This window comes from Kogia breviceps, chromosome 15 (assembly GCF_026419965.1).
Source record: "Kogia breviceps isolate mKogBre1 chromosome 15, mKogBre1 haplotype 1, whole genome shotgun sequence".
NCBI classification, from domain to species: Eukaryota; Metazoa; Chordata; class Mammalia; order Artiodactyla; family Physeteridae; genus Kogia; species Kogia breviceps.
Window position 1 is genome coordinate 58,705,374 of NC_081324.1, and position 27,378 is coordinate 58,732,751.

General features: G+C 44.8%; 1 protein-coding gene across 1 annotated transcript in view; it reads right to left on the reverse strand.

The window, feature by feature from the left end:
• The window catches only part of LAMA1 (laminin subunit alpha 1), a 153,514-nt gene extending 127,048 nt beyond the window's left edge, over nucleotides 1-26,466 (reverse strand). The window contains 3 exon segments of the mRNA XM_067014538.1: nucleotides 2,876-2,988; nucleotides 3,183-3,353; nucleotides 26,388-26,466. Coding sequence (XP_066870639.1) covers nucleotides 2,876-2,988; nucleotides 3,183-3,353; nucleotides 26,388-26,460 — 357 coding nt within the window. The 5' untranslated portion in view covers nucleotides 26,461-26,466.
• Nucleotides 26,467-27,378: the final 912 nt, after the last annotated feature.

The window sequence follows — 27,378 nt, forward strand, 5'->3', positions numbered from 1 at the left end:
AGGTCTGCCTAATTTTACTTTAGAAACCTGTACTTCAGAGTTTACATTTTTATAGGAGTGAAACAAAGCAGTCAATGGGGTTATTAGTTGATGGTCATCTTTTAATCAGGCTGTGAACCAAAAAAAGGAGGGGAGTGTGAAAATAAAGCACTGATTCACAGTGTGATTACACACTCGCTGCCTCACCTCTGTCAGCGTCTGGGTGTGAAGTCAAAAGCCTCCATAAACATTAACAGGGACGGAAAAGGGAAGAGGAAGAAGAAAGGAGGAAGCAGAGAGCTGTGGTCCCTGCCCTCATGAGGTGTATAATCTAGAAATTAACTAGCAGCTGGTGACTTGTTGGCCGGACAGGGAAATAACACAGACTTTGACGACAGAAAAGTCATCAGAAGGTATAACCACATTCTAGAGCTGAGTGTCAATGAGGCCCAGGAAACAAGCATGAGATGAGGAAGAAGGGAGCCATCCGGCTGTCAATACCTAAGCAGGACCCAAATATAGCCTCACTCCTCATGGGACAACCAGCTCTGGATGCAACAGAGCAGCCAGGATCGCCATCGGTGGGTTCTGGCCAAAAATATTTAACTGGAAAGTAATCAAGACTTTAGAGCTGAGTTTAGCTCATAAGAAATAGAGGGCATAAAGGAACATGTTAACAAAATCACAGTGAAACCACCAGACAAATCCAGAATGTGGGATATTCTATAAGACAACTGGCCTCATCTATTCAAAAATTGAATATCATTTTAAAAATAGTTAGAGAGGACAATTCAGATTAGAAGAGATTTAACAAGCACATAACAGGCATCAAATGCAATGAGTGTTCCTTACTGATCCTGGTTTGAAAAAGAAAAATAAAAGCTATAAAAGACATTGGTGGCTAAACTGGGACAACTGGATATGGGTGGAGAAATAGTTACTAGGAAATTACTGTTAGTTTTGTTAGCTAATGGCCTAGTGCCTATTCAGAACAAATGTCCTATTTTCTGAAGATACAAAAAATCTTGTATTGGTCCAATGTCACCATGACTGCAATTCACTTGGAAAGTGTCTCCAAGATGAAACAAATGTGGCAAACTGCTTAAAAATTCCTGAATCTCGGGGATGGGTATGTGTGTGTCACAATTATACTGTTTTCTACATATTCAAAAATTTTCACAATAAAAATGCTCAATAAATAAATATCTGAGAAAGGTTTGCTCAGCGATAATCATATTGCAGTTTTTTTAAACTGAAAGCACAGTAAAAGGTAAAGAAAATTCTGAGTATTTTGTTATTTTAAATAATCTCAATTTAGAAGCTTATGTAAAAACACTGGAAAGTACTTAGAAGCCTATAATTCTGTGTATGCTTGTGTTTGAATATGCCTTAAAGACCTAAAAGTGAGGCCCCCGAATTCCTCAAGCTGATTCAGTCCAACTTATAGCAAAAAGATCTCCTGTTAGGAGAAGTCGAAATTGACAAATTGCAAGATAAACAACAGTTGAACATGGATTTGAAGTCTATTGGTAAAATGTCTAGCTGTTAATTTGGCCAAACTCATGGAGTATCACATTTGTAATGATGAAAATGTTGTCGTTTTTCCCTTAAAGAAGGAAAATACATTGAAAAGATGATGAGAAAACCAACATTTCCTGCAGAAGCATCCTGACCACTGAAACAAAAACAAAAACCAGGGCAAAAAGGGGCTTTTTTTCTCTTTTCCTTCAGGCAGATTTGAAAATACAAAGGCATGACATATTAATTCAGGATTCGTGGCTGGAAACACCCAGAAGTATTATTTCACTTACGTTGATACTATGAACCTGAACTTTAAAAATGTCTTCTGAACTTCGCATTTTACTACCTCATTTACTGTTACGATTAGAGCTCAAAAGTTCCTTGTGCATGAACAGGCACAGTATTGTCTTGTTTTCTACTTAAAATCCTACATATTATTTAATGATCACTTATTCAAAGAATTATGACTCTTCATCATGAGATCTCCAAAATTCCTATTTTCATGCTACAGTGCACGTTTCAACTAGTTGTCTCTTTCAAGGATATTGCACATGACAGTGATGAGTTCTAACCCAAGAGAAACGGAATGGACATAAATAAGAAAGCTATGCCATCACTCTTCTGGAGAACTGAAATCAGAAATTTGACAACAGCTGCCACCTTTCTTTTTCATCCTTTCCACTCAGATTTCTTTCCTTCTCCTTCCCTTCCCCAGAAATATTTGGAGCAGCCAGAGCCCGTGTCATATTTCTCTCCATTCTCCTATGTGGTCTTAAAGCAAAGCAAGGGGATGCAAGTGGGGTGTGAGCCATTTAAACCCTGCCTTTCCCAGCTTGTGCTGAAGGCTTGCTCACAGCAGTAATGGACAACCCCAGGTCCTCACAGCCCTCGCAGACAGTGTGACAGGGGTGAGGCAGTGTCCAGAGGTTTAAGACTATCCTCTTTTGTTTCCAAGCTTTGTTTTCTACATAGAACCCTTTTTTACAACAGCTGCATAGCAATAACAGCAAGATAACAAGCTCAAAAGGCTGGAAATGCATGTGTTTTGTGACACCACCTGCAGTGTGTGTGGACACCTGGGTACCGCCTGGCATGGCATCCTGAGCGGATGGATGATCAGCGTCCCGACATAGCTTCTAAGAACATCAGACCACGTGGAAACACTCCACTCATCTCCCCAACAATACCTGGGCACGATAAACGTGACAAGAAACGGTACCAAGGACAACTTCTGTGTCTCACTTAAATTCACCGGGTGGAAAAGCAGTGAGACCAGAATGTAAACATATTACGAAACAAGTGGACTTTCCGGAAGCTCATGCGATTACAACCCAGCAACCCACAGGCATCCTGCAGTGGCTCTGGCCTTACCCACCTGTCTCAAGTCCAGAGTGATTGTGACCCAGTGGTACTCTCTCCCGTTTTGGATGCTGGGACTCTGCCACCAGTTATTCGTGCCATCGATGGCATTTGATATGGGATGGCGTTCTGTTGAAAGAAAACAAAAACACGCAATGCTCTCAGCTTCTGGTTTAAGTTTTTTAACTTCTAAACTGTAAAATTAGTGGAAATGAACGGCGGTGAGGAGAACGCAGGTCGTGCGGCTCCCTAACACAAGTCTCCAGCAGCCGGTTCGGAAGGTGTACATTTCCATGGGTCCTCCCGAAGGGGGCACCACTTGCCTTTGGGGTTGGCACTGCTGCCGTCGCAGAGCCGGCACTGGGCGTTGCGCATGGCCCTCCTGGGCACGTGCTCTACCAGCTTGCAGTAGGTCTCCGGCCCCTTCTCCCCACAGGTCGCGTTGGTGCTGATGTGGGCATTGCTGGCAAGGTTGAGAATGGCAGGGAACAGCCCTGAAAGTCAAAAGGCACCAGATCAGCTCCGCCACTTGAAACCAAAAGGTCAGATCACTTCATCTCACTTTGCAAGCAAATCAGAAAGAGATGGTAAACTCACAGTTACCAAAGGGGAAAGGAAGGGAGAGGGATGAATTAGGAATTTGGGATTAACAGATACACACTACTGTATATAAAACAGAGAAACAATCAGGACCTACTGCACAGGGAACTCTACTCAATATCATATAAAAACCTATAATGGAAAAGAATCTGAGAAAGAATATATCTATATATATAACTGAATCACTTTACACCTGAAACATTGTAAATCAACTATACTTCAATTAAGGAAAAAAAAAAAAAAAAAAAGAAAGTGCAGCTCCCTGGTGGCCTAGTAGTGAGGATTTGGTGCTTTTACTGCCATGGCCCAGGTACAATCCCTGGTTGGGGAACTGAGATCCCACAAGCTGTGCGATGCAGCCAAAAAAAAAAAAAAAAAATTAATTTAAAAAAACAAAATAATAAATAGAAAGAAAAAGATGGTAAGTTCACATGCTGGGTGGAGGGAGCCCTACAGGAAAGCAGCATATATGTCCATTTCATTTACATGAAATTCTAGGACAAGCAAAACTCATCTATAGGAAAAACCGAACAGCAGTTGCAAAGGACGGGGACTAACCGTGAAGCGACTGGAGGGAATTTTGTGGGGTTGGGCTCCATTCTCTACCTGATAAAGGTCTGCACTGCACAGGCACATGCAGGTGTGAAAAATCACAGAATGCACAAGGTTTGGGTAGATTTGTGTGTTCCGCTATAGGCTGATGTGACTTCAAAAAATAAAAAAGTCATTAAAAAAATTTTTAGAGTCATAAAAATATTGATGCAAATGCTGAACAGTTTAGGAGCAAAGTATACTTAGGTCTTTAACTCACTTGGAAATGCATCAAAAAATTAAGCTGGATTGAAGGGTAGAGATGGATACATGGACGGACAGGTGAGGAAGAGAGTAGGTAAACCGTTCGTTGCAGAATCTAGGTAGGAGCATAGACGTTCACTATACAGTTCTTTCCACTTTTCTGATTGAAAATGTTCATAATAAAATGTTGGGAAAGTAGGTTTTAAGACAAGGTTCAAATGACCCAAAACCCGTATTTGCCACTGAAATTCAAGCAACTTTCACTTAGGACATCCATCCTGTGTTCACTTTGTTCCAGGTGCCTCTGCTAGTACTTATGAGGTCTTTCCTATGATTATGTAGGATTTCTCTCTCTTTGCTTTCTTTACTGCCTCTTTGCTTTGGTGAAGAAAACATTAGAACACAAAGATCCAGTTTTCAAAATTCTCTTCAAGTCAGTATGAATCTCTGTCTTTGTATAATCTCTTTGTCTCCAGAGATTTTTATCTTTAAGCAGCTGATCCAAACTCTTCAGAAAACAACCTTTGGATGACTGTGAGAAAAATAACTCCATTAGGTTCTTTAGAGATTTGACTTTATCTTGATAAAGAGGATCATAGCAGTGAAGATTCTATAAAGTTCTAGAAAGAAAGGGGCAAGTGATACAGAAGAGGTGTTCTTCAGGAACGGATGTTGTGAACTCAGGTAGTGTGAGGAGGAGGGGTTTCAGTTAAGTGGGCTTCCTCTAATTTACCAGAACTTGACTCATGGTCACAGAAGATAAACTTTTCTTCATAAAGGGCATAGAGGCAATATTATTTCTAAAATATTTCTTTTCCAGTGAAATTTGAAAAAGCACAATATAATTTTAGTAATCTAGAAGGAATTCATGTATTTAATTTTTATTTTTTAGGTACTGCTTAATATTTTCAATGACCTTTTCTTTCTTTTTTTTTCCTTTGGCCATGCCTCATGGCTTGTGGGATGTGGGATCTTAGTTCCCCAACCAGCAGTTGAACCCAGGCCCTCAGCAGTGAGAACGCGGAGTCCTAACCACTGGACCGCCAGGGAGTTCCCAACCTTTTCTATTACAAATATTTTAATAATTTAAATTATAAAATAAAAATGGTTATTTTTATGAGTTGCTATAAAAAAAAAACTCACCAGGCACCTATTAAAAAAATAACTTATGGTTCAGTCAAAATAAAAAGGAATAGAAAAAAAAAACTTATTAGGTAGTCTTCCAAAGACTTTCCACATAAAACACAGCTACCTATTAGCAGTTCTATCCAAAATTAAGAGCACTACTCTTAATTTTGAAACATAACACAGACTTACAACATATAAAGTTTTAATATGTTGTATTTTTTTTGTTGTTTTTAACTTCAAGTTGGTCATTTTTATCATATTCTTTTAAAGGGATTTCTTTGTTAAAAAGGCTTTATGAAAAAACAGATGCACCTTTACATTTAATTATGCAGGTCCCCAAATTATTATTTTTCTCAACCAGTAGCTTAGACACTTACATTTTAGGCAATGATCTCGTTCCTAAAGCAACACGTAATTCTTGGGAGTGGTACTTACATGGGGGGAGTAGCTGATGCTTATTGTTTGGTACCAAGGTAAATATTAATTTTAATAACTGTGGTGTTACATCCAAATAGCTGCAGTAGTGTTTTCCGGGCTCTGGATCACGTCTGTGCATTTTGATTTGTAGTGCAATCAACTCTACCCCTTCCCTTCTCACAGACTAGCCAAGCAAGGAGAAGAAAAAAGGTCACAGGAACTAATTTAACAATGCATTTCTCTATCAACAAATCCTTTACCAGTTAACTAAAAAAATGTTCCCACTTTCTCTTTTTTTCTCCCCCTCCAGTTGCTGGACATCAAGAGAACAGCCCACTTCCTGCCTGGGGCTCCCCCCACCCTGACCTGCAAGGGCCTTGAGTTATTGGGGAGGTGGAGGGTGAAGGGGGCGGGGGTCAGGAGGGCACCTGCCTCTCTACTCAGGAGCCCGTGCTTTGAGTCACTGAGAAAAAGAAGGTTAAACCTTGTGAACATCAACATAACATAACTTTGGTGAATAATATCTCGATTGTAGGAATCAGGTAGGTCTTAAACTAGACAGGTTTTAAAGCACTTCCACACTTCCTTACCTGGCTGGTATTCCAAAAACACTTTTAATAAAAAGAAACATAAGTCCCTTAGTTAGCATGGTTGTATAGAAACACCTTGAACTGACTAATTTCTAAAATCTATACGGTTGCCTTTCACTAAAACTAAATCTTTCTTCTCAGATAAGCTCATATTTGGAAAAACAATATTCACTAAAAATTATTCCTTACTTATTATTACATTTGCTCTCACTTCACAGTTCTATAATAATTATTATTCCTTGTTGCATATGACCACAGCTGCTAAAATATGAAAGAAAGTTGGAAATTTGTACTGGAGGAAGCCTGTTTGAAGAAGAATTTTAAAAAATTCCTCAGGTTGCTGAATCTTTTCAAAGACTACTGAAATATTTCAATAAAGGGCAACTAACGTGAGCTTCAGGTAGGAGGAGAAATAGGAAATCAAAGAGTCGGAAAGGTCATTGGGATCAAGAACCTGCCAAGAACAAAAGTTTGGCTTTACACGTAAAAATCAAAGGCAGAACGAGGTCTGCAGCAGCCACACATGACACAGTTTCCCATCACTTGGCCGTGCACTTAATATATTAGACGACTATACATTTTTGTTGAGAGACATTATTTACTTTAGTTAGTGTTAACTGTGATTTGTACTTTTGCCCCCATTTGGGACACACAATGGAATCATTTTTTCCACCCCTATACTTATCCAGTAGCTAAAGACTTCATGACACCAAACTCCACAGAGCATGAAATAAATTCCTTCTCACTCACCGGTAGTTTCTTTTCTTTTTTAAACCCCTTTATTCACAGTCTGGGTCCACTTGGCCTTCTTAAATGCATTTTAGGACCACTTTCATCTACTGGAAACTCCCTCATTAACAGCAGGTGAAAACTACCATGAAACTGAGGGCAAAAAATGCTACTACACATGATTAGCGCAGTTTTTAGCTGAGATACTTTCCATATTGAATAATTCGTTTTTAAAAGTTTCTGGGCTTTTTCCCAGCAAAAAGTATTTTTGCTATCTTAAAAATAGGGTATCTAAAATACTGACTAGCGCCAAGGTGCAAGGCTCACTGCAGCAATTTCTTTATCAATATTTCTCAAATGATTCGGGCCAACCGTTCGTGGCCTTAATCCATTTTGGGTGTAAGAGAAGCATGAGTTTTTTCTAATGAGTTGTTTTTTTCTTTTTTTGGAAAAAAAAATTTGGGGGTTCTACCAAATGTTATAATTGTCTAATCCATACTCAGAGTCATTGTGATATTCTGAAGAGAAAATGATTTGCAATTCTAAGGTAATCTGGGAAAATATGTTCAGATCGTTTTTAATGGCATATTTAATATCTAACCTGGAGGCATCCAGGCTTAAAATGGACTGTCCATTCTAATCATGGGTTTACTATCACCTCTATTAGAATCACTAGTGCCTGTAACAGAAGCTTTGGGTAAGAAGTGAACATGTGGGATTTTGAGTCAGAAAGCCCTTGGCTTGAATTCCGGGTCTACCACTTGCCTGCTGAGGGCTTCCCCTCTCAGTCTCCTTGTCTGTGTAAGGAGAAGCACTATGTCCAGGAATATTTATGAGCATTAAATGAGATTGTGTCATAAAGGGCCTAATACAATGTATGAAGGGCTCAATAAATAATTGCTATGATTATTTTCATATTATCAGTGGATATCACTAATACAAATATAATTAGACTTTCATGGTTATATTTCATCTATTAGAGTCTCTGTATCTCTGATTAAATTTTAGATGAAGTAGTTGGCTTGCATTTAAGGGTCACCACGTACGAAAAGGATCTACCTTTAAAGAGAAGGACCATGCAGCCCAGAAAGCTGTGCATCACGAAAGAGGCGTGGAGGGAACTCAGACCCTCGGGTCACCCCACTCTCCTCCAAGGCAGGAGGTCCCTGCACAGAAGGCTGGACAGGAACGCTCCCCAGACCCACTCATCCCATCCCACCCTCGGGCCCCTCCCTCTCCTCTTTTCCATCTTATTATTCTTTCTGTTGTTGCCTTTGCAACACTGTGTAGTTGGATCCGAGTTAAACGTACATTTGTAAACAGCGATCTCCTTCTCTCATTTTTCTGTAAGCTGACAAGGAAGGCATCTCTGGGCTGACATTTGAGCAGCTGCCTCAAAAATAAGAAGGGACTAGCCATGCAGGGGTAGCACTATCGTTTATCACATTTGGCTTTCTTTGTATTCTCCTTGCATTAAAAACATGCTGAGAATAGGTCTGTGAGCTTTGTTAAAGGGGTCCACGGGCACCAAAAGGTCAAGAACCCAGGCAGGGAAAGCACTTCGGCTAAAGTGCTGGGAGCCAGGAGTTCATGGCGTAGGTGACTCTGTAAGTTTGCTTTCCCACCTCCTCTGCCAGGAACCTAGCTCATCCTTGGACAACAGCAGCCAGGAGGCCCCCGACGTTTTGATCCAGGTGGATTGTGAAGGTGAGGGGGGCTTGGACCAAGGCAGGAGTTAACGTCCTGCTCAGGTGAAGTCCTCAGCCACCTGGCCAGGTGGCCTGGAGAAGCAGCTCCTCCAGCTCAGCGGCCCTAAGTGGAAAATGAGTCCTTAATGCCGACTTGGTTACGGGACCAGAAGATGAGATGCCTTGAGGAAACTAATGAAAACTTTCCCTCTCTCCCAGGGACTACAATCACCCTCATGAGATGTAGGTTATCGTCTGATTTCCCATATTTGGCACACGAGCATATTTTCAGGGCACACTCTCTGTGGATGTTGAGGACCACACATGAAAGGAGAGAGAGGTAGAGACAGAGGAACATTTAAACTGAAATTCCTTACAGTTATGCATCCCAAACCCTAAGATATGTTCAGGAGGCTCTTTACAAGCTGTGGCACAATTCATCTTAGCTAAAACTTTTTTCCCAGAAAACAATACAAATATACCTGTATATTATGAAGTAGGTATATTTGAAAAATATTATAAATGAAACTGTTTTCCCACTTTTACTTCTGATTGATCAGCCATTGACTGCGGCTTCTGGCCATAAGGGATTCCTTATTCCTGTTTCTTTCCCACAAGAAACCTACAACCAACATTTTGCCAAACAGAACTACACCATGTAAAAACTTTCTATTTCAGGGCTTCCCTGGTGGTGCAGTGGTTGAGAATCCATCCGCCTGCCGATGCAGGGGACACGGGTTCGTGCCCCGGTCTGGGAAGATCCCACATGCCGCGGAGCGGCTGGGCCCGTGAGCCATGGCCACTGATAGATGAAAGTTTTGCTTGCTTCATGTCAATCAGGGCTTCTGTTTCCAATGAGAATTCTGCAAAACTTACCAGTTATTTTATTTCTCAAAAATCTACCACTTGGGAGCACTTGTGAAGGAAAGTGACTTGAGTCCCCTGTGGGCTGTAGCAGACCCCTTTCAGCCGAGACAGAGAATGAATGGCCCCTCCCCACGCCCCCAAAAAGCAAATACTTGGTTTTTGGATGAAACCAATTTAATCACTGATGGCTGTTAGTAAAAGAAAAAGCTTTAAAATATTCTAGGGATTCCAAGGCCCTTTCCAGCACAGTTTTTTAAAAAAGATGGGAGAGAGAGAGAGAGAAAGACCCCACAGGAACTTGAGGGAGAAGTCAAATCCCAGCTCCTGGGAGTTTGGCATTTAACACCCTTGACTTTTTTTCTCACACGGGAAGATGAAAAGAAATTTAATCTCAGAAAACCCAGATGGTGTGGTGGGCAAAAGGCCTTGGAAGGGTTTTGCCAGAGTCCATTTCCATAGTGATGGGCTCGAGGTGTCCTTGACAAAGACAGAGGTTTTCACTGTAAGATAAACAAGCTATGAGGACCTAGGCCTGAACACTGTCTGTAGAAAATAACACCTTATCAAGACCACCTCCTCCTGCCACAAAGGTTCCTTAATGCTTATATTTGATGACACTGTGGGTTTTGACTCAATACCCAAGTTTAGTCGCAGAGACCATAACTACAATTTATCCATCAAGAGGTTTTCTCTTTTGTTGCCACAAAACTGAAATTTAAGGGCAACAGTTAAAAAGCTCTACAGGAGGGCTTCCCTGGTGGCGCAGTGGTTGAGAGTCCGCCTGCCGATGCAGGGGACGCGGGTTCGTGCCCCGGTCAGGGAGGATCCCACATGCCGCGGAGCGGCTGGGCCCATGAGCCATGGCCGCTGAGCCTGCGCGTCCGGAGCCTGTGCTCCGCAACGGGAGAGGCCACAACAGTGAGAGGCCTGTGTACCAAAAAAAAAAAAGCTCTACAGGATCAAAATCACCATGGCAAAGCGCAAAAGCACAACATCCATAAGTATTTTGATATTTCATATTATTCCCATTACCCTGAGAAGCCATGACCCCTCCTCCCTCCTCTAAATTCTTACAGGACAGAACTCAGCTTAAAGGGAAATCAAAAAGCAAGTGCAGCCTTTAGGTGGAATATTGACAGCTCTGTTGAATGAAAATGCAGTTATATTCTGCTTGTATCAATATCTTTTATCATGTCTACAATGTTTATATCATTTGCTTAAATACCTAAAAATATCAATTAATTCAACATTTTCTAATCAGCTAAACGCTTCCAAAAACCACCAACTCTTCTACGAACGCTTCAAGGTCTTAGTTATTTCTTCCCCCTTCTTCTGCCACTTCTGTGCTCCATTATATAAATTTTACTTGCTTATGCTTTAAAGTTTTGGCATGCTCTTTAGGGATGTACCCAAGGCCACTTCATGGGTGCGCAGTCGCCCTTGGTTTAGAGCCCTGTTGACACTGTCTTGAAATTTCTCATAATGTAAACAAGGGGGCCCACATTTTCATTTTGCACCAGCTCTTAAATTTATGTAGTTGGTTCTGGATATGCCTTGTGAAAGCATCAGTCAGGGACTGTCCTCACAGCATCCATGGACCTCTGATTGGATCACTTGGCATTCGAGACGCCCAATGCATTACCGCCTCTAACACCAGGACAATGACCCCAAGGAGGCTGGATCCACCGGATTACAGCTCCATTTATTCCAGAACATACTGAGAGGGACAGCTTACAAACCACGAAAGCATTTGCAGTATCTTCCACCTCAGAGACCAACAACAGACAAACACATTTGACAACTAGAGTAAACACCCCAATCAAAAGTCCAGAGTCACATTATCTTGGTATCATTCTCACTGGGGCTGATAACACTGTACTTTCTGAGTTCTAGTACCATTGTTTTTTCTGAGACTAGGCTGCTTCTTTATCTAGATACATACACTTAATGTGATAATCTGTCTATTTTCTTAGAGCTATTACTAAGTCAAGGATGTATATGAGAATCGTGATCACTGTCTTCAGTTCCTGGCCTCACGCTGGCTCTTCACTCAACTTCAGTTGGGATTCTCCTCCTTTAAATCACTCAAAATGTCCTCGTCAAGGTCTCCACCCCCAGCGTGCAGTTCACCTGCAGTTTACTGGACCTCATGGTAGCTTTTGTAAACAAGGACCTTTCTTTCTCTCTGGTTTAAACCCCTCTTCTTTTGGCCCTGTCATACTGCAGACACCTAGTTCTTCCCTCTGTCACAGCAGCTTGCTGGCAGTCTCTGCCAGTGATCCAGACTCTCCCCATGACCCAATATCCCAAGGAAAGCAGAAGAGGCCCATCCCCCATACAGGCACATTCTCAGGGGGAAAGCGGGAGGCGTATACTTTCCCCAAACACTATTTCCAAACACTATTTCGGTTTTCCACCCCACATGCCCAGCTCTCCCTTGTTCGATATGATTAATCCCCACATGGATCACAACAGAACAAGGCATCACACCCATGGGAAGTGAACACACTGACTGGGTCCTGGAATGAGTGGAATCTCAACAGTGGCTAAAATAAATCCAGCATAAGTTTCACAAGGATAGATGCAGGACCTTCCACGTTTCCCCAAACCCACCTGCAAGCACAGCGCAATCTGGGTGAAGACGGAAAAGATGCTCTAGTTCCTGGTGACAGGGACACACAACACGAAAGCGGTGCTATGAGAAAAGTGAACATGACCTAAGGTTGAATTAATAGAAAATGACCCTTGGCATCCACAGACTTGATCCTTACAATTGAACTATGTACGAGATTTACGAAAGTCACTCTGTGCTCAACTGGGCAAAGAGAGGGTTGGAGCAGAGCTTCTCAAACTTTTATCCAATCAGCTGGAGATCTTGTTACAAATGCAGATTCTGATTCTGCAGGGCAGGGCTGCGGCTGAGCTGCTTCCTGGCTAAGTATCTCCCTGGGGCTGCTGCTTTGACTTCAGCTGATGGAATATGGGGCCTCTTGGGTTTTTTCCAGCTCTAACTCCCTGGGGTTGGCCAGTTCAGCAGAGCCCTGGCACAAAGTTCATCAGACTGATGAGTAAGATCACACTTCCTCCAGAGTTTTCTGTCACTATTTAACCAGAACTCCAGATTCCCCGTCCTGCATTTATGTTTTGGAGACCTTTGGCAACTATTGTTAGAGGGAATTCGGGACTTTGGTTAAAACAAAGTGTTTCGGCTTATTGTAAAGAGGGAAAAAAGGTCAAGGCCTCCAAAATTAAAGACGTAACGTACAAACAAGGTCACCTGAGCATCAACTGGGACAATCTATTAAACCAAACCAGTGTTTTGATTCCTCAGTCCTGCTCTACCCGAGTGATGCTGCCACTGGCTGGTTCATCCATGTTGAAAATGCTGCCATTGAAGACATGGTGAAATGCTTCAATGATATTAAATTTTAAAGAAGGCTAGGTACCTGTGTTGCCTATTGCTGACAGAGACCCAGCCCTTTCAGCCTGTCCTGTCCTGATGGTGCTGGTATTCTGACCTGATGTCTTTTCACAGAGGTCTGGAGGGGGCTTTACACACAGGGGTGGGGTGGGCCAGATGGGACAGCATGGCATCCATCGCCTGGCTGCCCTGGGACCTTGCCTTTGAGCTTCCGGGACATGGTCCAGGTCTAGGTGACAGAGGAGAGGAAGCATTTTCAAAAGAGCCTCTGAGCAAAAACAGGGCCATCCTCAGAAGGTGGGGCTGTCTCCCCATCCTAGCGAGGAAAACAGCTGGAGAGACTTGGGGAAGGTTAAGGACACAGCAGTGCCCTTGAGCCCTCCTCCCCCATCATATTAAATTAAGATTTCTAATATTACTTTGCTTTCATTTTCTGAATTTTTCCCTATATTTTCATTATGATAATAGGGAAAATTTAGTCTATTTCCACACATTAGTAGTGAATCAGAACCCAGCCTAGACCGCATGAATAGGTGACTCTCAAACAGGCCACATTTATATACAACTTCTCTCTTTTTTTTTTTTTTTTTTACAACTTCTCTTTTTATTTTTTAAATTGAAGTATAGTTGATTTACAATGTTTCAGGCATACAGCAAAGTGATTCAGTTTTATATATGTGTGTGTGTATTCTTTTTTAGATTATTTTCCATTATAGGTTATTTTAAGATATTAAATATAGTTCCCTGTGCTATATAGTAGGTCCTCGTTTCATATACATCTTCTTTAATACATTTTCTTTTCAAACAAACCAGTAAAAACCAAATAGCCTGTCTTTCCTGCACACTGCAGTAGGATTCACATATAGGTCCCCCACTTTGAGCAAAGTGCACATCTTCAACCAATGGACTATGGACGGTGAGTTCTCTGTTGTAGTCCTAAGTGGCACTTTCCATACTTGCCCCTCCCCCTCGGGTCAGCACCTCAGCACAGACCTCCCCATGCTGACTCTCCGATCCTCTGCCCTTTACACTGGACAAGCTGGCATGGTTAGGAGGCTAATTTGTTTACAGGAGGATGTCAGCCCTTCTTTCAACCTCTGAGATTGGTTCCCCACTGGCCAGTCCAGAACTTCTGTGAGTGCAGCAATTGTTCCCTCCTGGGGGTTGCAATTTCCAGAGGCCTCCCCGACTTAAGTGTCTTGAAACCAAGGATCTAAACTGATTGACTCAAGATGAACATCCTCTAAACATAAACGGTAACTAGTATCTGAAATTAACTTTAAGAAACTTCAATATAAAGACAGTGACTTGGTGCATGTGATATTGTGTGTGTGTGTGTGTGTGTGTGTTACTTAGGTTAAACTACCCATTTGCAGCTGGTATTAAAATCAATGATGCGTCTCTTGGGGTGGTCAGGGCATATTCCAATAAGGAAGACTGTCCAGGGTCGAGGCACTCACCATAATGTTCTCTGTCTCCATCAACACCAATACTTTGCTAATTAGCGAGGAAAATATTTAAAATGCGCTATTAGTAAAATTAGTGGATTGTTAATGGAATCACAAACAACAGAAATAGAATCTCATAAAGAGAATTTTATGGTAGTTAAGATATTTATATAAATTAAAATATTTTAGTGGGACTTCTGGCTATGGTAAGTGAAGAGATTGACAAAAACAGTTATAATACTAAACAAAATTTTCGAAAACAACCATTTCAGGATTCTGAAAGTAACCAACAAACAACAAGTTGGGAAGCTTTTCTTTATGAAAGGCTGCTAGGGTTTCAGGTCAGACTGTGAGAGAGAGAGCAGCTTTCTGCCTGGGTCTACTCCATACTCACCCCCGCTCCCAGGGCAGGGTGAGCCCTGAAAACCAGCAGCTTTAGTGCTGGAGATGGACAGCTGACTTGATTTGGAGCAGAGAGTGGAAACAAACGCTCCGTGATGCTGACAAAGTTGTAAACTCAGTAGAAAACAAATGGGGAAACCCTGTAGTTCGGCTAGCTGAGGTTGCCATCCTAGTAGGGGAAGATACAGATGGCTAGACCAGCCAAACATTTAACAGGGGATCCTGGGCACATGGGCATCAAAGAAGGACCAGATCAGCTCTCCATACTTCCCAGGCTTTTTTTTATTGAAAAAGAATAAAATAGTTAAGAAAAGATTTAACAAAGGAAATTCAAGACCAATACACTGAAAACTGTGAAACATTTCTGAGAGAAATTAAATAATATCTAAATGAATGAAGACAGATTTCTTATTCATAGACAGGAAGACTCAATGTTATTAGACAGCACTTCTCCCCAAACTGATCTACAGATTCAATCTAATTCCTATCAAAATCCCAGCTGGCTCTTTTGTAGAAATTGACAAGCTGATACTAATGGAAATGCAAAGGACCTAGAACTATCAAAGCAATTTAGCAAAAGTGAAGTGTGGAATGGCTTAAATCACCCAGTTCAAAACTTATTACAAAGCCAAAGGAATCCAGACAGTGTGATGTTAGCACAGGGACAGACATGTGGATCAATAGGACAAAAGAGGGTCCAGAAATATACACTGAAAATCTAGCTGATTCCTTCAAATATTATTTCAGAATTATTTGAATATTGAATTTGAAATTACTTCGTTTACCGAAAACTGTCTTATGCACAAATTTTCAGGGAATGTTTGACCACAGAAAACGAGGCACATCTTAACTTAGTCAATTTTAATAATTAAAACTAAACCAACAAGGTTGGAAGCTATTAAAGGCACACTAGATGTTATGCTCGTATTTCTAAAGAGAATAGGCCATTCTTTCATTCAGTAATAAGTGATTTTTATCACACAGAAATCCATCTGTGACATAAATTCTGTATGCCTTTGTTCTGTTCCTGAGAAGACCAAGCTGGCTTAGCCCAAAATGCCTGGAGGAGAACAGCTGTTCCCCACTTAAAACAACGTCCTCCAAAGGCAGGCAGGTAAACAAAAACTCTGTATAAAAATGTAACTCCAGGGCTTCCCTGGTGGCGCAGTGGTTGAGAGTCCGCCTGCCGATGCAGGGGACACGGGTTCGTGCCCCGGTCCGGGAAGGTCCCACATGCCACGGAGCAGCTGGGCCCGTGAGCCATGGCCACTGAGCCTGCGCGTCCAGAGTCTGTGCTCCGCAACGGGAGAGGCCACAACAGTGAGAAGCCCGCGTACCCCAAAAAAAAAAAAAAAAAAAAAAAAAAAAGTAACTCCAAGAGCTAGTCAACAAATGCCAACAAGACTGAAGTCAAGGCAAAATAGAGTGTTCTATAGTCACAGTCTTCAAACTAAAAGGAAACACACTGCAGTAGAAATGCAGTGTTTAATCAGATTTCTCTCTCTGTTTACAGTGACACTATTTTACAGCAATAAGTGGAGTGATATTGGTGGTCCAGGCATTCAGAAACAAAAATCCCTCCAAATTTGAACAGATGGACACACGTAGCCTAGGATTCCTTGGGCACTTCTTGTGCCTGCTTGACTACAGCTCTAGGGGTTCAAGGACCAGTGTGCAGAACTCTAGAAACTCAACAAATACTTACTGAATATGTGAGTTAATGAGTTGTGGGCTTGAGATGCCTAGAAGTCAGTGGCTCCAAATCTAAAAATAAGATTTTGTTAAATATAATCTGGGCTTTAAGACTTATTCGTCATTCAATATTATTTCAATTACAAAAACATAATCCTTTTTTCTCCTTTGTACTGAATTGGTATATGGGGGGGAAAAACGGTTAATAATCTCTTCAAGCTGTCAAGCCCCTCCTGATTTCCAAATTCTGTGGCTCTTCTCTCTCTGTATTGGACCCCATCTGCGAGCAGGGAAAGTATCTGGATTTAGTGTTTCTGCTACTAGGTTGTCCCTGGTCATGTGTTTTGGTTCAGAATGTGAGCTTTGGTCCCCAGAATGTTTGACTATCTCCTACCGTAGCTTGGTTACCTGCATTCTTGTTCCCCATCCCTGCATCCTGTCTGGGTACCTGCTAAGGCCTCCCAGCCTTCTCGAGCTGGCATCTGTCTTTTCCCAGCCCATCGCTGCCCAGGAATCATCACTCTGCCTCCTCATTAGAGACTTTTCCAAATCCCAACCGCCTGTCTGTCTGAACCTCTCAATACTATCCATCCACTGGGTTCCCTCACAGCTCCTGGTGCTTGTCTGAATTGGGACTTTCATTCATTCATCCAACCAATATTTACAGAATCAACACTAAATGCCAGATGCTGCGTAGGTATTAGAAATAAGAACAAAAATCTCTGCCCTCCAGGAGAGACAGGCAAGGTAACAAACCATTACAAAATGAAGTGCTGGTCAGAGGTGTGCACAGCTCACTATGGCAACCAGCAGGAGGCACACCTGGATGACTGGGTGGACCAGAATAAGGCAGTGTCACAGGTGAACCACATGTCACATTATGAGAACCACGGATGCGTCAGAACGGCCCAAAGAGGGTAAAGCAGTGGGAGAAGCAGCTGTGGAGAGGTTGGAGCGGGCCAGATGCCAGAGGTCCTTGTAAGTCCTGCTCAGTAGAGTGCGAAGCCACTGAAACAATTCCACAGGGGCGGGATGACCCCATCAGCTTCACGGCCCGTTAACTCCTGGGACGCTTCGGAGGCCAACGGCTTTCTGGGCCCTGGGGAAACTTTTATTGGCCACATTAGACTCATCCCAGCATCTGCAGCCCGGCTATCCATTCCTGCAGAACCTGCCTCAACCCAGCACATGGGCCGGGTCCAGATTCCGGCTCCATCAGTCTGGAGTTAGTCAAATACAGCACCCTCCAGTACCGTTAAGCCTTTAGGTGGGCGTTGGCCTGCAGGTCAGTGTAGGTGGGTTGTGGGTGTGTGTGGTGTGCGTGTGGTGTGTCTGTGGTGTTTGTGGTGTGTCTGTGGTGTGTGTGGTGTGTCTGGTGTGTGTGTGGTGTGTGTCTGTGGTGTGTGTGGTGTGTCTGTGTTTGTGGTGTGTCTGCGGTGTGTGTGGTGTGTGCGGTGTGTGCCTGTTGTGTGTGTGGTGTATGTGTGGTGTGTCTGGTGTGTCTGTTGTGTGTGGTGTGTGTGGTGTGGGGTGTGGTATGTGTTAGGGATGTAGAAGGTAAAAAAGCTCTTATTTTGCTGTTGGAGCTTAAAGGGAAGTCATAAGCCAAAAACTGAAAAAACCTTCTAACATGCAAATGACCAGGCCCCACGCCAGACCATATAAATTGTAGTCCCCGGGCATTCATGTGATTGAAATCTAACGTGCAGCCCAGACAGAGAATTTCTGAATTAACTGTACCTGCTCTCCACACTCAAAGAGCTGGCCAAGCAGGTGAGCTGTGAGGCCCCCTGAGACAAAGGAAGTCTGGAGGAGTAGATGTCACCCAGCAGGGGGTTTGGTGAGGAGGCTAAGGCAGGGCACTCGCTGCCCCTCCCCTCTGCCCTGCCCTCCCCCCACAGGGCCTGCTTGCTGCAACCCTATGTGACTGGGAGCAAAAGCAAAATATAGATGCTAACTTCCACCTGTGCTACTTGAATCCCCTCAACCATGATTTCTCATGGAGAACATGTCTTTCTAGCTATGCACTTGGACCTCCTCAAAAACAATTCCAGCAAGAATGTCCATAGTGGAATCATAATAAGGAAAGCGGCTGAGAACCAGGACCTCAGGACACACCCCAACTTGGGGCCTGGAAGGTCAAGGGTCCACTACATGCTCGGTGCGTGAAACTGAGCAAGTAAGTGAATGAGCAAACACGGGGAAAAATCTAGAAACGCTGACTAGAAATGAAAACGATCCCACAAGAAAACATTATTCCCTACCCCAAGAAGGTATCGAGGATTTAAAATGCCAACTCCCTTACAAGAGCAGTGGGCTCTCCCAAAGACATTTCACAACGTTCATGAATATCTCAAACTCTCCCCACCCCAAACTTCTAGAATGAACAAAAGTGCAGCCATGAAGCCAGGGCAGAGTTGTAAAGAGGTGGGAAAACTAGATCACGTACAAAACCAGACAGAAATGCCTGAACTGGAGAGTCAGAAGGAAGGGGCTGAAGGATGGACAGTGAGAATTTTGAGGATGGGGAAAGAGTGTTAGCCCACCACAGGACAGAGCAACAGGGACAGAAAGTACACCACGTGGCAAAGATAGCTCTGGAAACAACTATTTAAACTAGAAACCCAACAGGCTCAGCTTGAAGGCCGGGTGGAAAATTCCTTCCGCCTCTGGTATCCAGATAGGAATAAGGTTTCCTGAAACAGATTCTAGATCCTACTCAGACCTGTGGAATCCTAATTCCCTCCAGTGGTACGAAATCTAGGAAGCTGGAGGACCTCCTGCCCCGACAGGAGCCGGGCTCAGGGCTGGGTTTGCAATCCAGGGGCCGGTTAAGGGTTTCATCATTGTTAAGGCAACCCCGTTGCCTCTGCGGGGGGCTGGGGGGCAGTTTGTTGGCGTTACTGCCCTCTCACTGCCTAGGGCTCAGGTCTCAGCACTAGAACCTGTGCCCCCAAGTTATCTGTGTGTGGAAAGAAATGCGGGGAGCTGAGGTTTTGCTCTTTGAAAGAAAAATGTCCCCTCTTTTTGACCTTGATTGATGGCATTCTGGGCAAGCCCTCCACAAGAGGACCAGATGGCAACTCTGGCTGGATGGGAACCCTGACTGATCACAAAACACAATGCAAGTTCAAAAACAGCCATAGAGTCCATAAAAACAAGTCTGCCCTGGGGCGGGGGCCAACTGGCCATGGGGGATCGGGTGAGGCTTCAGGTAGAGAGTGGGGATACCACTCAGGTGAGGGAGTCAAGGGAACAAATCTCACAGCCCAAAGTCAATACAAGACTTTGTGACTCTGGGGGGATGACGGACGGCTGTGGCCAGCGGGTGAAGCCAGGGGGTGCATTATGAAGACAGTGGTTAAGGAGCACCAGCTTCACCACCATGTGGGACTAGATCAGGTGAGCGGATGCTGCCATCAGAGACTTATTCCAAGTGGCTGGTTATAGCCATCTGGACAGACAGTGATCATCTGCAGTGTAATGAAGAGGAACAAAGGCAAAAAAAAAAAAAAAAAAATCAGGGACCTTTTTAAAGGAAGAAATAAAAATGCAGAGGGATGATTTAGATAGGGGGAATACAAAAAAAGAAAAGAAAGAAAAGGAAGATGAAACCAAGGCGACCAAAAGAATGCCATAAACTGGGAGAAACAGGGAAAGAAGTCATTGGAGCAGGAAAGAATTCCTGTGCTGGGCCTGAGATAACAAGGTAATCACTTTTAGTGAGTAAAATCCTGCCATTACAAAGAGGTTGGAAGACATTTAAAAGTGGGGTGTACAATAATCAGCATCGTGAGGTACGGTTTTTCTCCTTTCTGAATGTCCCCTCTTAACTAAAAATGATCTGCTAAACTTAAGCATCTTTTATATTGTTGTAAAGAGTTTCCTGAGGTTCTGGCAGGAAATTATGGAGCAATGAAACAAAATGCAGGAAATCCTTCAGGGAATGGGAAAAGATGGCACTTTCCATAAATACTCATGGAGCTAAATCTGACATTCCCATCAGCAAGGCAGGAGGTTCTCTGGCACAAGAACTGGAGTCATACTGCCTGCTGGGCCAGCAGATCCGACTTCAAAGATAAGTTCAGGAATGAAGAGATTCAGACTTCAAATGGTTGAATCAAAAAAGGGAAAAAATGCACACACATGCTGAAATCAGGATCTGATGTGCTTCCACAGCATCGTTTCTGGATTAACCTCTGAGGTAAACGCTTACCTAGGCAAGAATGTTATCCACCACGCTGGTGTGGAATCTCAGTGTTTCCATTGTCTGTCTCCTGCCCCTAAGCAAGACACAAAATCACTGGGAACAAGTCACCCCAAAGAAAGCTCTCCCGATCCAGCCTTGAGAAAACAAAGACGCTGGTGGCAGCATCTGTGCCGTGAAATGGTTACTCTGAGCGCTGTCACCTCAGTACAAAGGACATGAAGATGCAATGAACCCAGCTGGAGTGCGGCATTTTACATTGAAATAGCTCCCTGGCAGGCATGTCCCAACAGAATCCAAGTTCACGAACTTAACTAAATTACCTCTATAAAGGAGTTTTTTCTCCTCATTAATTTTGAAATGCATTTATTTACTCAATTGTCCATGGATACACGCTAGGATTTCAGAAATAAAACAAGTAAAATAATTATTTGCAAGCATGTAAATAAGCTACATACATCCTTCTTAGGAGACTATAGTTTATCTTGTTCATCCAAACATTTCTGAGGAATATCAGTAACAGGTTCAGCTAAGGTCTCAGAGCAAGAGCTCTCTCTGGTTATCTCCACTTAACTTTGTATTCAAGGTACAGGCTTAACTTTATTCATCAGGAATTATTTTTAAAATTTAAGTTTTTCTGTGTCTGCCATTGTCGTTCCAGTAATAAATCATACTTTTTGGAAAAATAACACACTATCCTTAACTTCTGATAGAGTTATTCTTGTGTTTTTTGTGGGGTTTTTTTGCGGTACGCGGGCCTCTCACTGTTGTGGCCTCTCCCATTGCAGAGCACAGGCTCCAGACGTGCAGGCCCAGCTGCCACAGCCCATGGGCCCAGCCGCTCCACGGCACGCGGGATCTTCCCGGACTGGGGCACGAACCCGCTCCCCCTGCATCGGCAGGCAGACCCTCAACCACTGTGCCACCAGGGAAGCCCCATGATAGAGTTATTCTTAAACTTAACCTCTCTACATCATAAATCGTCTAAATATTTTTTAAAAATTATTTACAGCTTCAGGAATAGCTTATTAATGCTACAGTAAGCAATACTTTCAGAAGGAGTACAGGGTCATGAAAGCAATCAATGAGCTAGTTTTTAAATTCCAAAAGATCTAGGAAACAAGGCTCTAATACCATCTGTCAAAGGCCACGTTGAAAGGGACAAGTTGGAAAGTGTTAAGTCGGTAAATGTAGACATTGATTAAGTGATGCATTTAACATCCGGCAGCAGGGATATTAACGAAATAGTATGAAGGAAGGGCACTGGAGATAGGAAGAGTGTTTCCTGTTTTATCAGGAAATAACTAGTATCTTTCTTATACTATTAGGAAGTGCTAGGGAAGAAGCAGGTTTTAGGAAGTAGCTTGTTTTTAAGAGTTACATGAAGAAACATCTAAGGAAAGATACTCAAGAAACTAAAAATCGTAGTTGCCTCAGAAGTAGGTGACTTAACCTTTTCTATATACCCTTTGGTATCTTTTGAACTTTGTACCATGGGCATGGATTACCTATTCAAAAATAGTTTTTAAAGTTACTTGATTCGTGAATAAAGATATTAATCTCAATGTCGCTCAACCAAGACAGGTGGTTATTAACCACCAGGAACATTGCACAGTGATGGACATCCAGTTGGGAATAAAGCAGCCCCTGCCCTCAGGAAGCCCAGGCCAGTGGGTGAGACAGATCAGTGAGCCACTTGCTTAGGCCACCAGGATAAGGACAACAATAGTGCTAAGGGACCAGAGCACCAGGAGTCCAGGGAAGGGCACATCATAAATACTTCAGCAATGACGGTACCGGGAAGGTTTCTGGGGGTTTTAGACCGCAAATGAGAGGCTTGTCCAGCACTGAATAGCCCATGTGCCCGGAATCACTGGTCAGCTATGAACGGGGGCACGTTTGTCCCCAGGTAACACCCTGAGCTCTGGGCCAGCAGGCCAGCTGGGTCCCAGCCTCCTCGTTTAGCCCCATGCGATTCTCCAATGTCATTTTGTGTGTCCGTGTTACGAAGTCAGGAGTTTGAGAAGCATTAGTCCAAGCCTATAGGGTGGTGCTTCTAGAAAAATCACGGTGATGGTGGTGCTGAAGATGGAGAGGAGAGGGAGAGGGAGGCCCAATGAGAGAATCGTCACACTATTTCGTGGGAAAGACAAACACTTCCTGAGCCTAGTCAGCAGTGGGGACAAAAATGGGAGATGGATTGTACAGATTTTCAAGAGGTAAAACCAACACGTCTTAACGCCCAAATGAATGTGGGTCCAGGATGGTGAGGACGCACCGCAGGTGGGACAGTTAGACCATCACCATGGACTGCGTGCCTATGATGCTGACATGCCCAACGCTGGCCAATTTTCTCCCTGTGTTACTGAATCACATCAGTTCTCTGCATTTCACAGATCCAGAGATGCTGAGAAACTTAACCAACATCACGGCTCATCTAAGTGACAGGTCTGGCATTTGAGCCCAAGACTACTTGATTCCAAACCCAGACTCCAAATTCCAGAGAATATAGCTGGCAAGAGGGCCTCCCAATAGTTCTGTGCAAAATAGTAATAATGATGCTTAGATAATGTTTATTGAGGGCTGATCCTGGGTTAGGCACAAGATAAGTTCTAAGAACTTATCTTGCATTCTTTCATTTCATCATGAACAGCCTCTCCAGGGAGGCACCATTACTACTCCCATTTACAGATGGTGAAACCAAAGCACAGAAAGGTTAAGTAACTTGCCCAATTTCCCACAGCTTGTAAAGCCAAAATGTAAAACACCTGAAGCTTAAAGGCATATCTTGTCCTTTCTCCATAAAAACCTACTGTAGAAGATAATGAATATCTGTAGAAACTTATGAATGAATTATTCTAAAATTGTAGGGTGTCTCAAGGAAGATTACCTTGAAATAAGTGGTCATATAAACATTTTACAATACTCGCGATTCTAAGAGTGGCACGAGACACTATGGAACAGCATGTGTTTATTTCATATCCTAGTTGCATTTGAATTCTCAATCGTGCTATATTAACTACAGATGTAGGCTTTATACTAATTATACTAATGTCTGGAAAAGTGGAAGAGAAAAAAGGAATGGGCCAAAGTCTGGGACACGTAGGAAGTGGGCAGCGATGTTTTTATTATACAATCCTTGCTTCCAACTGCTAAAATCAGTATTTTTTCTGGGCCCTTACTTGGGGAATACAGCTACAGGAAAGAAAAATGCACCTTTGAAAGCCATTCAGGCACACACTTCACTGGAGAGCACATACACGCTAAATTTGCATGCTACATCATTTATGAGAATGAAGTAAATTTCCTCTAGTCATAGAATAGATTTTTTTCCTCTATCCTTGGAATTGTCTATTTTCACTAAGAAAAAACAAAAACAAAACCAGTTCAAAACAAGAGTTGCTGAGCTGACCTGTGAAGCAACTATAATCCATGTAATTGCCAGCTGTGGACGTAACACAACATTATTGTTAGAAATATACCACCTAGTATTTTATACTTAGGAATAGCTCACTTTACACAGGTTACATCTTAAAGGAACTGAGCTATTGGGTCACATACCATGAGATGTAAAGTAATCCAGAGAGGCTGTGAAATGAGAGAATTCCTAATAATCTGAATGCTATAGGATGATTGTTTTAAAAAATATAAGCACCAGATAACTAACTCACTGATGATGCTAGTCAGATTTTATTATTATATTATGACCAGATTACACCATTTCACTAGTCATTCATGCTATATACATGGGGTCCCAACTTATATTTTTAAAAGTCAAAACTCCCTTAAAGGTGCCTGTTAGGAAGGGTGGTGGTTGTGGGGTGAGGACTGAAAATCTGGAAGGTAGTGTGAAAGATTCAAAGGCTCCCACGCAGTGGGTGGTTTTCCGCAGCATCTTAAAGCAGGAAAGCCCCACGCGGTCCCACTTTCTCCAAACACCATTCACAGCCTCCCAGGCCAAGTGCTGAGCCCAGAGGGGCGCGGAAAACACTCAGGGCATCTCCCCAGTCCAGGACTTTCAATTTCTTAGAACAAGGAAGCTGAGTCCAGCTGCTCTCCCTCCACCCTGTGGGAAACCAGGCTTTTCACTGTCAGCAGCCCGAGAGAAAAGCGTTCAGCTCGAAGAGTCCAAGCCCGCTCTCCCGCAAGGCCGGCCCCTTTCTTCCCGGGATAACTATGTAAATTCCCTGCATCCCAGCCCCCGCCTCGCGCAGAGCGGACGCGCAGCCATTCAAAGCGTGTCGCTCGCTCCGGTCCAGCGCTTCCACCACGAATGCGCCAATGAATGGGACGGGCTGCAGAGTTCACAGCTCAGCACGATGCCAAACACCCATCTTTCCCACGGGGTATTGCGCGTTCTGCCTGCCTACTTTTTTTTTTTTTTTTTTTGAGTTTAGTTGCTTTACAATGTTGTGTTAGTTTCTACTGCACAGCAAAGTAAATCAGCTATACGTATACATATATCCCCTTTTTGGATTTCCTTCCCTTTTAAGTCACCAGAGCCTTGAGTAGAGTTCCCTGGAGCCTTGAGTAGAGTTCCCTGTGCTTACACAGTCGGTTCTCATTAGTTATCTGTTTTATACATAGTAGTGTATTGGCATATATACACCGCCTACCTACTTTTGACCTGTACTTTCCTCCGTTTTTAATGGCACGTGTATTTGTGGGAGCATGCCCGCGGTCACGTATTGCATAAATTAAGACGTTTTCAACAAATATTTGTGACCGCCTAGTCAACAGCCGGCGCCAGGAAGACTTAGCCTCTGGGGAGAGCGGGCACGGGGTTGTCCACAGAAACCAGAGGGTGGGGGGTGGTTCCCTTTCTCTGGGGCATTGACAGAAGCTTTGAAAGTTCGCGTCGGGTTTCTGTTCTTCGCCAACGTTGCCCCGCGAGTCAGCGTGTCCGCGCAGCCAGCCAGCGTCCAAGTCCCCCTTCGCTCCCGCTCCCTCACCCCGAAGTGACCACCGTCTATGCTGTGAGGAAACGGCCGGTTCGGCCACTGCGGGGCCTGCACCCAGCGCGGCCGGGAGGCGCGTCAGAGCCCTGCACGCCGCCCGTGGCCGTTCCCACGTCCGCTCCTCCCCGCTCACTCCCCGCGCGCCGGCCCGCCCCGAGTGGCCAGGGGACCGCCCCCTTTCCGGGCCGCGGACCACCAGCTTTCCGCCGCCGGTCGGTGGCGGGGACTCTGTGGGCGCCTTTCCCATTCATTCTCCGCCCACCCGCCGCAGCCCCGACCGAGAGCCGGGCCAGCGCGGCTCTCCATAGGGGCTCCCGGGTCGCCAAGCGAGACCCGGGGACCCAGAGCCCGAGGAGGGGAAGCCCGAGGCGCGGAAGAGGGGGCTGCGTCCGTCAGGGGTGCTCCCCCAGCCCTCTCCCCCCACCAGCCGGAGACCTTTCCAAGGGGCCGCGCAGGAGGCCCACGTGTCTAATCACGGGTCGAGGGTGAACGCGGATGCGCGCACCGACCTCAGGCGCGGCCAGGTGTGGGGCTTTGTCTCGTAGCCTCCCGCCCGCCAGCGGACCGGGACGCGACCCGGGCTCACCTCTCTGCTGGCCCTGCGCGGCGACCCAGAGCAGCGAGGCCAGGAGGGCCAGCCCCGCGCCGCCGCCACGCATCTCGTGTCTGCCGCTCGGGTGGCTCCGCGTAGAAAGCGTCGACCACACGCTGGGACTCGGCGGAGCGCGAGTCTGCGCTACCCGCCGGCCTCTCGGACACACCCCCGCCGACCCCCGCCGTGCCCGGCCCCGCCCCACAGGCCTTCGCCAGAGACCCCTCCCCTTGGAGACCTCCTCCCCCCGCCCGGAGACCCCTCCCCAAGAAGACCTCCCGCCCACTCCGAGAGCCCTCCCCATGGACGCTCCTCCCCCCGGAGACCTCCCCCCCGCCTCGAGAACTTTCCTCCCTCTCTCCGGAGACCCCTCCCCACAGAGACTCCCTCCCCCCAAGGCCCCTCCCCCCCGAGACCCCCGCGCTCGGTCAGCTGGGACCGCTCGGGGGTGGCGTGGGCGTCGACCCGCTGCAGCTGCGGGCTCGGAGCTGGGGGGCGGGCGGAGAAAGTGGGATGGAGGGGCTGGGGGGGGAGATCTGCCGAAGTTCGCCGGGGCGGATGGATACGAGAAAGTATTTGCCCTGTTGACCCTTCCCGCCCCAGCGCGGCCTTGCAGCCGAGCCCGAGGCCGGGACCCCGCGCCGCCGCCGCCGCCGCCGGGCCGGCCGCTCCTCCAGCCCGCGCCCCAGGGGCCCCGGCCTCGCCCCGAGGATGGGACCCCGGGCCTACTGACCGGCGCCCCTGTCCCCCAGGGGATGGTGGCCCGGACCTGGCCGAGAGCCTCTTCTCCCAGGAAGGGACTCTCCGGGGCTTTTTAGCTGTCAGCCTGCCCGCTCTGCTGTTGGGAAAGGATTTTGTGAAGATTTTTCTGAAAATGAGTTGTAATTTGTTTCCCACTTTGCCTAAGAAAGGCAAGAAGGATCGCTTGGATTTAATTATCATTAGCATACTCTTACTGTTCAAGAAAGAGGTCTTATGGAGGGGA